Source organism: Haliotis rubra, unplaced genomic scaffold (assembly GCF_003918875.1).
Source record: "Haliotis rubra isolate DU_JTF1 unplaced genomic scaffold, ASM391887v1 Scf858, whole genome shotgun sequence".
Lineage (NCBI taxonomy): Eukaryota > Metazoa > Mollusca > Gastropoda > Lepetellida > Haliotidae > Haliotis > Haliotis rubra.
Genome location: NW_025767588.1, coordinates 134,470 through 148,776, shown reverse-complemented (window position 1 = coordinate 148,776; position 14,307 = coordinate 134,470). Strand labels below are relative to the sequence as shown.

Genomic DNA, 14,307 nt, shown 5'->3' with positions numbered 1-14,307 from the left:
TTGCTCCATTCTTGAATATATCATTATACGGTATATTACAAGGATTATTGTCGGATGATATTTTACAGTAGAGCCTAAAAGTGGATAATTTTAGAGCTTCAATAAATATTTTTATATCTACCATACCCAGTCCCCCTTCAGTCCTTAATCTTTTCATTGTGATTCTTTTTATTTTATCATTTTTATCAATCCAGATGAATTTGAAAAATATCTTTTCAAGGGATTTAATAAAGTCATCTGGAGGATTGGGCAATGAACTGAAAATATGTACTAATTTTGAAAGGGCTAATGTTTTTATGACAGTGATTTTTCCTATCAATGTCAAATGTCTTTTTCTCCATACTGCTAATAATCTGTTTATTTCTTCCAGTCTTTTTCTTGTATTAATCACCCATAGATCAGCAAGGTTTGGGGTAAATTTGATTCCCAGAATATCAAACTCTCCATTATACCATTCAATTTTCAAACTTTTACATAATATTTCTTCACTGCCTGCCTTTGAGCCAATCCAGAAAGCTTTAGTCTTATCTATATTTATTTTCAGACCTGACATCTTATAAAAAGTATTGATTGTTTCAATAGCTGCATAAAGTCTCTCATCTCTACCATCAAGAAATAATTCGGTATCATCCGCATATTGGCCTAACGTGTATTCTTTATCATCAGTAACAATGCCTTTAATTTTATCATTATTTCTTATCATACATCCCAAGATTTCAGCTACAAAGAGGAATAAATATGGTGATAAGGGATCTCCCTGTCTACAACCCCTTTCATTTTCAAAGAAGTCAGATAAGTGGCCATGTTGTATCACGCAAGACTGACTGACTGACTGAGTTTGGTTTTACGCCGCTTTTAGCAATATTCCAGCAACATCACGGCGGGGGACACCAGAAAGTATCACGCAAGAAGTTGTGTGATATGTTAGTAGATTAATCCAGCGTATTATTTGGGGACCAAAGCCAAATTTCTTAAGGACTGAATTGATGAAATCTTTTGAAACTGTGTCAAAAGCTTTTTCAAAATCAATTAGAATAAGTAATCCTGGCATATATCTTTTTTTTTCGTATTGGCTACAGTCGGTTAACACATGACTATCTGCTGAAAACGGATGGGGATGGACCCCCCATGTGTGTCTCTTGCGATGAGGTTTTCACCATCAAACATATTCTGATTGACTGTGTGGACTTGTCGTCTGCAAGGGACTCACATTATGATGCAACAAATCTGAAAGATCTGTTCTCCCGGGTGAGCGCTCATCTGATAGTGAACTACCTGAGGGAAGTTGATCTGTATCATAAATTGTAACTGTGTAATATGACTAACAAATTGCCTGCCTTTAAATTTAGTGCTATGCCTTTTTGTGTCTTTAAATGACAATGTAATGAATATATGTTTTTGAAATAAAACTCATTTTGACTCTGTACTTACAATGTTTATTAATGCAGATTTGTTCTCGTCACCATTAGGCTGAAATAATGCCGATGTGACGTAAAGCCCAACTCAACCCAACTCAACTTAACGCGCGGTATACAATATATATATCCTGATGTACTGCAAATTAACCAGATGTCGGACCAGATCAATCAGTTGCAGTATAAACTCCAGAACATATATACCACAGACCCGGTGCTTGTTTACTTACTCTGATAAACACGAGTAGCTGTCGATTTAATCAATCTTTTTGATCAAATGGCTCTGAAACAGATCCATGTGTATGTAAATTCTCTCAGTCAAACACATTTACCAAGGGTTAGTTTTTGTTCGAAACAGCCATTATGTGTCAAACAGTTATTGTGCACATGTGTGGTTTGGATAAAAGAATATTGATAACAGCTCTCTGAAAAAAGCTGATAAATATATGTGAAAATGAAACCATGGTTATTAACATCTGCGACTTATGCGTCACTATCACATGAACGTTGCTTATTGATAGCATGACTGGGTGTGGTCTCGACCACAATAACGTACTTATTTTCTATGCAGTTTTTAATATTTGATAAGATAATTCTTGCATTTTGAATTGTTATTATCACTGCTCGATATTTACTATCTTAATCACGTCACATTCAAATCGTCAAATTAGTTTTTATTAATCTTATTCGTGAAATGGTCGGCTTTCGAAAAATGAATTAGAGCCCGGGCAAGTCTTGTTTACTGCGTTCCTGCAAAATACGAACAAAATATTATGAAATAAGAATATACACTTTTGCCATGAAGATATAATGAATTGATAGTGTAATGTTGTGTGTATTGTTTTTTTCATTGATAAAAATATATATTAACTGCGCATAAGCCCGGAAGTACAACTCCATTACACGTTTCAAGGAAGACCCGATCGTCAGGTCACAGTCTACACGTTCTGTTTGACCAGCGCCAAGAAAATGATTCGACCTGTGTTGTCAGCGTTGCTCATCGCCTTTGCTTTCCATCTGTGTTTTCTGTCAACAAGTCGCGGTGAAGGTAAATATTAAAACTGTCCATTAAGAGAGAGATCGCCAGTGATTTGAAACCGAAAGTTCATTAAATGGTACACCTGTCATCACAAGTCGTCTGCAGTAGCGAGGTTTAGAAAGACGATTTTGCGTTTCCTCATATCGACTATATAGCGCCGAGAGGTTATATACTCGTAATGATGTAGCCGAATTATGTGGATTCGTTGTAATGGCCATTTTGAATCGAGACCCTATTGGCAATAGGCCCAGGTACGTCACCAACCAGTGACCAGGTTAGATTAAGTTTCATGAACCTGACTAGGAATATGATGCTCTAGTCGAAATGTTAGTCTCTCTCGGAGTATACTTCACACACGAACAGTGTAACCACAACCGATTTTCTACATTATCTTACCCGCTAACAAATACATATGGTTTTACTTTTAGAGATTAGTGCAGTTAAAAGCATCGTTTACCTTGTAACCTAAAGAGAAGGGATAATACTGTATATCTTTACCAACAATGTTTTAAACACAAAAATGGATATACGACGTAACCAATTACGACAAAGCCAAACATTTGAAATATCTGAAATCAATTATTCATTTACTGAAGCTGAAGAATCCGTTGTTGGCACAGGCACCTAACAGAAAAATACCCCAAACAAATTCAGAATACAGAAACATACCTGGTACCTTAAATGGCAGACGAGTCCATATTCCACAAACCCAAAACCGTATGTAGTTTCTACTGTTCAACTGATTGCGAGTGCAGGGTTTCACACAGACTTTTAAAAATGGGAGTCATGGTGACTCACAATATTTATTTTGGGAGTCATTTTCAATATTTGGGAGTCATGAAAATTTTAATATTTCTTTGTGTTAATCATTCTCAGTGTGTAACTGTGTATGTCACACCACCAAATGAAACTACAGCATTGTTCAATTCAAACTGCCAGGATTACTGTCAAGCTATCATCGAATAATATCATTTTTGGCTTGTCAAATTGATTTTATTGAGCTGAATTGTGAGGGCCACGAATAAAACTTTCGTCAAGCTAGACTCATATGATAATATTTTGAGAGTCGTTTACAACATTGTTGCATCAAATCGCAGGAATCACGTGTCATGTAAAACCCTGGATTGGTATTTTGTGCATCATGGAATATTTGTTACTTTGTATGCTTGTTTCTTATATAACGCAATCAGATGTAACTAATACAACATTATGACAGCTCCGATCAAGAAAACAGCACAATGTAGAATGGACCAGTCCTTGAGTTGTTTCTGTATTCAGATTTTGGCAAGGGTACGTTTCTGTACACAGAAATTTACCTGGGGTACATATTAGTGGACCACTGGTGGTCCGATTAATTGAAATAATCGAAGATTGGTCGCAGTGGCCAAATGACCAAGCAATCGATCTGCATTTTCTCATAATCGAACACAAACGATTTTGGAACCGCTGTAATAGAGTTTGAAATACTTGATCATGGAACATATCTAGGACGTTGTCAGGGCCTGAAAACGTGTTTATTTCTAAGAAAACTCACTTCACTTTCTGAAAAGTCATGACTGAATATTTCTTGAAGAATCTGGGAAGTTAATGTTACACTGGAACTGAATCATTTTACACTGGATGTGAAATCTGCAAATGTAATTTGTGCAGTTTCTAAAAACAACAACAGAGAACCAAATGTTTTTTTCTTTATACTTATCTGCAACTACAACCTGAATAGGAAAATCTAAAAAATGACGCTAACCAATTTTTTTCCGATGATTGGTCGTTGATATTGAACCAATCATCAATTGTGACATTTCAACCAATTCCCAACACTAGTACATATCTGATGTACCCGTGCTGACATCGAACCCCTTTACTGAATTGTGATATCAATTCTGTAGCCATAAACAACAGACAAGACAGTAAAATATACTTTTAGAAATGACTGACTGACTGAGTTTGGTTTTACGCCGCTTTTAGCAATATTCCAGCAATATCACTGCGGGGGACACCAGAAATGGGCTTCACTCATTGTACCCATGTGGGGATTCGAACCCGGGTCTTCGGCGTGACGAGCCAACGCTTTAACCACTAGACTACCCAACCGCCCCACTTTTAGAAATGAAGACTCAAAGACATATTCATTCACAGTCCTGATTTTATTACAAACGTCTCCATGTTATTTAGACATTTTGCAACTACAACAATCACTAGTATCGTGTGTCACTTTCCCATGAAATAATCAACACATAGCCATGAAAACACGATCACCTTTACGCTTTGCTTTCATGACCTATAGGCATAATAGATTATTCAGATTTCATGTACCTGTTACTAAACATATACATATACCATGTATATCTCCTGTGTAATATCTCATCTGATATAAAAACATATTTGCTGTGAAAATATTCAGTGATATTCAATGATAGAAGTAATAATATAAGTCCCAACACCAGATAGCATCAGCTCTAAGCATGCTAAACTATGTTTTTGGCTCATTCTATTTTGTTGATATATATTAGATATATACATGTAACTTGATATGATTTCCAGGACATGTTTGATATGCACTTCAGTGTTTATCAGTGAAAATAAGCATTTTATATAACATAAACATATGATATGTAACAATATAAATGATGTATGTCACCAGTGACATAATTATATCTCTGTTATTTATGATTCCACTCATGGAGATATGGGTTAGAATCGGTCTTGAGTAACCCATGCTTGTCCCAAGAGGCGACTAACGGGATCGGGTGGTCAGGCTTGCTGACTTGGTTGACACAGACTGACAGACAGACAGATAGTTTATTTATTAAAGTCTCACCCCTGTTATACATATATACAAACTAATTAAACATATATTTACATAGGGCCATTCCATACGGAATTATGAGAGACTAAAATTCTTTAAAAATTGCATGTACATGTATTATGAATAACAATAATTAAAAGTTATATAATACGGATTTTCTCCTTTTAAAATAACATGGCAAGTTTTGGCAGCTATAAAACAGATATTGCTATTGGACAGGATAAAAGCAGTTTTTTGTATATCAGTAAGATTACTAAAATTCTGACATAGGCTATCACAAGTATTTAAAAGACTAAAACGTTCATCACTATAAACCGGACAATTCATTAAAACATGAACTTAGTCTTCAACACAGACACATGTCATTGACTCGATTATTTACAGACCGCAGCCATATGGCTGGAATATTGCTGAGTGAGACGTAAAACTAAACTCATTCACTCACTATTATTCAGCCTTTTAACAAGTGCTACAGTGATTTGTTGTTTCAGTATATGTATGCAGGGTTTTATATGACACATAATTCCTGAGTATTTGACTCAACAATTTTGTAAAATACAACTCCTTTTCATATGAGTCATAGTCAACTCAAAACAGAACAGTGACAATTGTTGGTCACTGTTTATGCATGTACCAACCTTGCTTGAAGTTACTGTTACAAGTTAAATCATGACAAATATCATTACCGGTGTAGTTCACTGTTTCATTACATTCAGGGCTGGTGGGGAAGCCCAGAGGGTTAAAAGTTTGTTCGCAATGCTGAAGGCTCGGGTTTGATTCCTCACATAGGTACCATGTGTGGAGCCCACTTCTGGTGTCCCCTGCTGTAATGTTGCTTGAATATTGCTAAAAGCGGGGTAAAACCATACTCACTCACTCATTACATTCAACTTTGTTATGAATGAATAGATGAGTTAATGAGTATGTGTTAATAAGTAATCATGCACTACTCTGCAGGGGTGGAAATAACTTTAAAATTGCTAGTGTACTCTGGTACAGTGGCACAAGTAAAATAACTTGCCTTGATAATTTTTCCACTGTACTGGCCGTTTTCTTGTTGATTTTCTAAATAAACAACATAATTAACATTGGAAAATCAACTGGACACCGGTACAGTGTGATATACAAATTTGCTTGCCTGACAGAAAAAAACACTGGACTCAGGCATCGGGCAATGGGTTATTTCAACCCCTGTACACCAAGGTTGTTTACAACAGAAGGCAATATTATCACAAAATAGCCCTTATTTAGAATTAATAATGAAATTATTTTATTGAAAAAAATATTTTCATGACTCAAATATTTTGAAAATGACTCACAAAAACATATACTTTGAGTCACCATGACTCACATTTTTCAAAGTCTATGTAAATCCCTGTGCATGGCTAGTGAAATTGCAGATATACAAAGCATGCTTATCATGCTTATACAGTCATAAAAGAGTAGATGCATAGTCTGTCATACAGACCCTGAAGCAAATGTATCCAAGAGAGCCCACGCCTAAAAATGTGGCAAGTCTAAATGAAGAAAGTCTCTGGGCTCCTTTTTATTGTATTTCTAATTTTAATTTAAATTATTTTTTTCTGTAAAGTATGTTCATTTCAGAGACTTGTCTAAGTAAATGCATTGGAATCGCAATTATGAATGTCGCCTATTGTTAGCAGACAGTAGATATGGTGAATATTTGGTTATTTTGACATTGTGGTACATTGTGAGAGTGAGTGTAGTCCTATTGATCCTGTATAAATGCTAAACAAATTTACAAGTACTTAAAGAGGCTTTATACTTATTGTAAAAAGTAGGGCACCTAATTGCCAGCACACAAAATCAGCGATCTAACAGCGACTGAGGCTTTCATAGTTTCTTGCTTGAGATTAAATATATCTCTCTGAGAGTGTGGGTTGAATCCCAGATGGGATGCAACGCAAAAATATTAAGGGAATATAAAAGAATAATCCCTATTATACCATGATGTTATTTGATCCCTTGTACCAGTTGTCGGACATCCATTTGGAGCTGAGTGGTTTTGATGGTGGAATGCTGGGTTTGAGAGTATTGGTTTAAATCCTGCATGAGACACCCCTAAGCGTTTTGAAAAAGCTTTATGATTGTAGCAGAATTAATTGGGCATCTTATATAAGAATATTGTTAAACACGTATGGATTTGGTTTTGTGTGGTAAGCCAAGAAGTTGGTAGTGTAAATGAATTTGTATCTATATTTAAACAAAGACTTGATTATTCTGTAAAGCAAAATATGTTTAGCAAAATAAATGAATCAGCACATTTATCTTATTACAAATCATTAAAATCATTACTGGATGTTGAATACAATATTTCTAATGTACATCTAAAGGAATATCGCCGTTAGTTATGCTTATTACGTATTCAACAATTGCCTCTCCTATGTAACGTAAGATGTCAAGATGACAGTGGGTTAAGCAAAATATGTAAAATGTGTAACCTCAATAATTTTGAAGATGAATTACATTTTGTACTTCTTTGTGATGCATATGCAAATTTAAGAAGCAAACACCTACCAGAATTTAATTGTCCATCTGTTTTAAGCAAATATCCTAAGTTGTTAACATGCAAAGATAAGAATTTACTTATAAAAATTTCACTATTTATTAAACATGCACTATCTAAAAGGAATTCTATCCAATGTTAGGAGAGACATGTATGTATATACCCATGTATATGTTTAAACCTTATTGTCTATATATCATATACCACTTTGCATTTATTGTACACGGGCCAAAGGCCTTTATACCGAAATAAATTCTTCTTCAACTACTGGAGTTTGGACATTACAGAAACATTGTAAACCCATGATAATATGTATAAGACAAAATATTATGGATGTCCACTTATTGTTTATTCTATACACGTTTCTGGGCTTTTCCTTGCCCCTTCGTCTGGTGAACGTTGACTAACAGATATACAGGATATAAATACTGGTAATGTACATATATAGAGGATATTATATGAGTGCCCATGAGCGAGAGCTAGGGATATACCGATTTTTAGGCATGAGTGTTGTAAATGTAGTATGATATGGGCACTCATATAATATTCTGTTAATTACCAAAGTCGTCAAATTGAGGAAAATAAACCAAAATCTACTTTCAAACGTAGGCTGGCTACCTGCCATCACTGCATGTAGAATGCAACGTCACAGAAGAAACGTACCGTCACAGCATTGTTCATGACGTCCCGCCACCAAGTGATATTTTGCCCCAGAGCATCGTATGAAAAATATGAACCCCCGATAGTTTCACCCTCGTAGGTAATAAAACATATGTAGCACATAATACATATGTATTTTCCCTTTTGTTTCAGATGTTGACTGCACAACTCACAACCTTTCTGCAAACTGTTGTGCTGATGCCTGTATGTTCCTGAACTGCACAACCGATAGTATATCAGGTATAAACAAGAACTTGATTGACAGTTTATTAGTGGGGTGGTGTATCCTAGTGGTTAGGCCCCCCCCATAAAGTGTGTCCGTTTCCAATTAAGTGCTTTTTAAAAATAGGGTTGGTGGGTCGGTTTCATCTATTTATTTTTTTTGCATATTTTTTATATTTTTCAGTAGCACCAGGTGGGCACCTGAGAAGGTCTTCAAAGATACCATATCATGTAGTGACGATGCCTTGTGACGAAACATTGAAAGATGACTATATCAAATCATTATTTATTTGCAGATTTTGTCAGTGAGAGCCCATTATGCCAATTCAATGCAATCCATTTTAGCCTTACACTGAAAAACCTGAAAATATCATACTCGATTTGGATGAAAATGATGAGGTGAAATGCAATCCAGTCATGATTTTCACTTGGCTAAAAAAGATTTAGGGTCGGGGGTGGGTGTGTGTGTGTGGGGAGGGTGTTAGTATAGGGTTGGTAGGGTTACTGGAAGCAGACATAATTTGTTTTTGGCCTTAAAGCATTTGCTCGTCACGCTGAAGACCGGGATTAGATTCTCTACATGGGTACAATGTGTGAAGCCCATTTCTGGTGTCCCCCCCCGTGATATTGCTGGAATATTGCTAAAAGCAGCGTAAAACCGTACTCACTTGTGTATGGGTAAATATATGTGGTGTTCAAAATCAACAAAGAAACAATTCAAGTCCTGAAATGTAAAGTCTACTGATAATGAAATGTCTGAAACAAGATGACAAATTACCTTGTACTGCTGTGATGCTGACCTGCTTTAATGCAGTCACTGACAGATTATACATGCATATTCAATAAAGTAACATGTGGTCTGATTGGATAACACAAAACTGACAGCCAATCAGAATAAACATTACTGACATTATTCATATTGTATTTGGAAGCAGGCGATGGGGTAGCCTAGTGGTTAAGGCGACCCGGGTTCAGTTGCCCACATGGGTACAAATGTGAAGCCCATTTCTGGTGTCCCAATTGCGCAGATCGATGCTCATGCTGTTGATCACTGGATTGTCTGGTCCAGACTCGATCATTTACAGACCGCCGCCATATAGCTGGAATATTGCTGAGTGCGGCGTAAAACTTAACTCACTCACTCACCCATTTCTGGTGTCGCCCGTCACCATTGGATATTGTTGGAATATTGCTAAAAGCAGCGTAAAACCCAACTCACTCATTCACTAGAAACAGGTTTCCCAATGATAACAACAAAATCGGATGACTGAATGTAAATAATAAAGAATGTATTTTGACGCAAAATTGGATTTTGAACTATTTCTATAGGTATCCAAGTGTCAGCACCTCTCTATGTATGTTACTTATGAGAATTGACTTTCCACTGTGTCAGATCAACCAGGTAACCTGAGTGTTGTAAATCCGATCAAATGCACATGATTTCTGAATCAGGGCACAGCGTGAATAAGGTGATTTGTGTTCCCGTCTTATATATTTAATGTTTCTCTTTGTAACAGGCTGTTTCAATCTGACAATCAACATGACACAAACCTGTCCGAAGTCAAACCTGTCTCTGGCAATGACATGCAGAGGTAAGTTTGAAATGCGGTAACCAATCTTGTTTACAGGTCAGTATTGCCACCACACTCCGGCACAGCGATGACTTAACATAACATCACTGCCACAGGCTAATTTGCATATCACGTGACCGGACTTTTCTCTTGTTTGTAAACAAACGCGCATATTCATAATAAGAAGAGACTGGCCTTACGGAAGTTTTTCGGTGCGCACTTTACAGTGTTTTACATTGTTACATATATATTCTTCCACAACTGCGACAGTAACATTTATGACAGTACATATTTAGATATCAAACTGGTTGCATCGTTGAATCCCTGTCGGCTTCGATGACAGCACATGGAACCGTACAACCTACATAAACAAAGGATCGCTACGCAAATCGAAATAGTGTTACATGTTTTAGGATATTTTCTCAGTGAAACTAAGCCATTCTATCAAAGATGTTTAATTAGATGTTTAGGCTCGTCAAAAATAAAAGAGTTAAGAAATATGTTCATTATATTGAATGGACGGTGCAAGATGTGACGAATCGTCACATTTTTCTGGCCTGTGGCAGAGGCACTATGCTAGCTGGCCGCAAGGAACTCTGGGTATGAGATTGTACTGCCACAACAGTTATCAATGCTGCAATTGCAAACAATTGATTACAACAAATCCTGTTTACAGGTCAGTACTGCCACAGCAGTGCTGCATTGAGAAAAAATTATTACAAACTGGCAGCTGAGATAACTGGCATTGAGACCATGGAGATTGGGAGCAGTTTTTACAAGATATAACATTATGGAAACAAAAATGCCAATCATCATGTTGACAGTGTGTATTGGCCAAAATGGAATCAAATGGTCAAGCTTGCTGGTCTAGTTGATCATGTCATTGTATTCCAGTTTACAGATGTCTGCTCATGATGTCAATCACTGGATTGTGTGGTCCACACTTGATTATTCGCTGACAATCACGTCTTAAAGCTGGAATATTGCTGAATATGATGTAAATCCAAGCATGGCTTTAAAGGCGGATCAGGGGTGTGTGTGCATGGGTGCGCATCCCACGTTTGTCATGAAAGTTTATTAAGAGACCCGTGAAAATGAAGTGTGCACCTCGGTTTCTCAAGTGTGTGCAAAAAAAACAACCCCAGCCCCCCCCCTTCTCAAAAAGCTGTTTAGCCCCTGGTCAGAGCTCCAGATACGATATCCCCACATGGGTACAATGTGTGACGCCCATTTCTGGTGTCCCCCGCCGTGATGTTGCTGGAATATTGCTAAAAACGGCGTAAAACCAAACTCAGTCAGTCAGTCAGTCCAGATACGATTTAGCTCATGTGGGTACTGTACCCACTGTATTTTGATGGAGTGGGTATTATGAATGTTGAGTGGGTGTTTCATTTTCCGTTACCCACTGCTTCAAATATGTGCGTATTTCAGTCATTTTACTCACCTAAGTATTATGTCATTTAGTAAGTTTACTAAGCAGGTATGTCCTGCCTTATGTCATACCTAATCAAAACCAACTTAAATATAATGGAAATGATTTCATAAAAAAATCACTCATCCTATACTGACAGTACAACACTTGTCCTATACTAACAGTTCAACTTGATAGCAATCAATGTCTTTTTCATTACGCAAGCGATTTTTATAAATATATTCCGTACGCATTTGTTTTACACTTTTTGCGTATCGAACATTTTAAATGCGTAATTGGTACGCAACAGTTATTTTTCAATGCGTAATTGAAATTTTCTATGCGTATTTTACCCAGATACGCAGCTTATCTGGGCCTCTGCCTGGTAATATGAAACAAAAAACAAAGTTCTGTTATATGTATGAAGCAAGTGGTTGTTAAAGTGGTATTGTGCTACATCAGAGTTTTGCCTTGACCTACGCACCTTGGGATCCAGTAGATCCGTATGATATGAATCAATTGGCTTAGAGGAATTATGATTTGAACGAGAGTGTTTTGTACTGAGTATAGAGTAAATAAGATGTTCTATTTACTTTTGTTGTTGGTCAGTGATCTTTCTTGTAAAGAACAGGGTACTGTGCTTATTACCCATTCTCTTCCCACAGAGGTTACTTGTCATATCTTCCTACGAACCTCTGTTCTAATACGGCCATATTTCCCGGTTCTCATAAAATCCCCTAGCCGCAAAAGATCGCAACACGAATAATCTCCCTTCTTTCTATCCAATCAGAACACGTGTTACATCGACTTAGATTCAACTTGACTAACACATGCAAATGTGGGGCCACAAATATCCCCCATCTGCCGGGGACTTGTATTGATGTTACACACAAGACGTTTAATGGCTAGCTTGTCCGTTGTCAACGAGGGCGATGGAGACGCCACTGATCCGCCATAACATGACTGAGTTCTGTCAAGAAGAAACGTTTGCGCATCACGCAGGGGAAGAGGCTTAGTTTTCTCGAAGCATACGGAAATTACCGAGGCCTTGCGAATGATCACTTTTGAAACAACGTCGCTGATTGCACAACTAAATCGGATTGCCTCCAATCACGAGTCTTGAACACTCACACCATGAAAGGGCCGTATTAGAACAGAGGTTACGAGGGAAGATATGACAGGAGTAACCTCTGTGGGAAGAGAATGCTTATAACCATGATTACTGTGAATCTCTCAGGATGTAATATTGTTGTTTCTAAGATGTTTTGCTAAAAGATCAAAGGCGCTGACGTTACTTAATCAGGCGATAAAGTATTTTTTTTGCACTTTTGCATTATGTCATACTGTATTGATGTCATTACACCATTCTAGTCTGCCCCCTCGTAATCAAACGTACTCTTGCTATCCGATGTCTAGATGCATGTCAGCTGTCAATGCCCAGTACAGTCTGATACAGTAAATCTAACTCTGTAGCACCCTGTTTCTTGGTTTGCAGTTGCTTCAGTCAACGTACATCACTAATGGAAAAATTACGTTTAACTTTAACAACGGTAAACATTCATTATCGGAGCCTTTGTCCACATTCCCACAATGCATCTTTAGAATGTCAGATGACTACTCAGCTTCCTCTGGATGTGCTGTTCTAATCTTGTATTGGAAGTAGAAATGCGTCGTTCATATTGCCCCATGTCGTTTACGATAATCACACATTTAATTAAAATAATATAGGGAAGATATTTAACCCGAATGTAAACCTTCAACGGGATCTCATTTGTTTTCTTGGTAACGTGCGTCTTAACGTTGAATGGCACATGTATATATGTGTCCATATTGAGGTTTTGTTTCTGCATCATTTGAAACCTTGCACTCATTCTTACATTCACTCTTACTGACCATGCTAACTCGTGCATTCACTATTCTTCAGGAGAAGAACCGACAACACCCACTACCACCCCAAAATGATACTACTACTCCTACAGCCATCGTAACAAGCCCTACCACGCAAAATGGATCAACCAGTACTGTACCTGTGACGTCATCAGTTACACCGGATGTATCGACATCAACCGCGCCTCCTACCGGTACAAACACATCGACATCTGCCACGACTACAACGACCGCCAGACAGGCAACCCAACACTTCGATGGACCATCCTTCATTGGCGGAATCGTCCTCTGTGCCGGCATTATGGCTATTGTTTTCTTTGGGTGCAAATTTTACAAAGCCCGACAAGAAAGAAATTACCATACCTTATAAGTAGGCATTTGTTTCTTGTAATACAGCGATAACTGAATGATTTTGAATGCATGTCAAAACACATAATGCCTGTAAATTTGTTACACTCATCTGTGCCAATTTATGGTGATTTTTCGAAACTTTAATTTCCCTCAAGGTTAGTTTGCAAGTATTTAAAATCTTTACTTGAGGGATGGTTGAATCGATAATAATGTATCTGAACAATTATGGTTAAAAGATATGCAATTTAAACTAGATCCACTGGCGTAAATTGAAGCATCCCCTGTCTCAAGGATGTTTGTATTTGAATGTGTAATTAAGAGGATGCAGGCTCCATCTTTGATGTTTAACAAAGGGCTTGGGATCGGCTGTTATTACTTAGGATTTTCAACATTGTCACAGACAGATAAGTGTATACTG

The 14,307-nt window shown here is 37.2% G+C and overlaps 1 protein-coding gene and 1 long non-coding RNA gene across 2 annotated transcripts; both read left to right on the top strand.

The window, feature by feature from the left end:
* The first annotated feature begins 669 nt into the window (after positions 1 to 669).
* LOC124262836 lies at positions 670 to 989 on the top strand. Its single transcript, XR_006894704.1, has 3 exons — positions 670 to 804; positions 838 to 841; positions 899 to 989. It is a non-coding gene; the product is annotated as an uncharacterized LOC124262836 (long non-coding RNA).
* Positions 990 to 2,304: 1,315 nt separating this feature from the next.
* On the top strand, positions 2,305 to 13,718 carry LOC124262835. The gene is made up of 4 exons (XM_046697403.1): positions 2,305 to 2,463; positions 8,601 to 8,687; positions 10,187 to 10,261; positions 13,576 to 13,718. The coding sequence occupies exons 1-4, from the start codon at positions 2,385 to 2,387 to the stop codon at positions 13,611 to 13,613; spliced, it is 279 nt and encodes a 92-aa protein (XP_046553359.1). The 5' UTR covers positions 2,305 to 2,384; the 3' UTR covers positions 13,614 to 13,718.
* Positions 13,719 to 14,307: the final 589 nt, after the last annotated feature.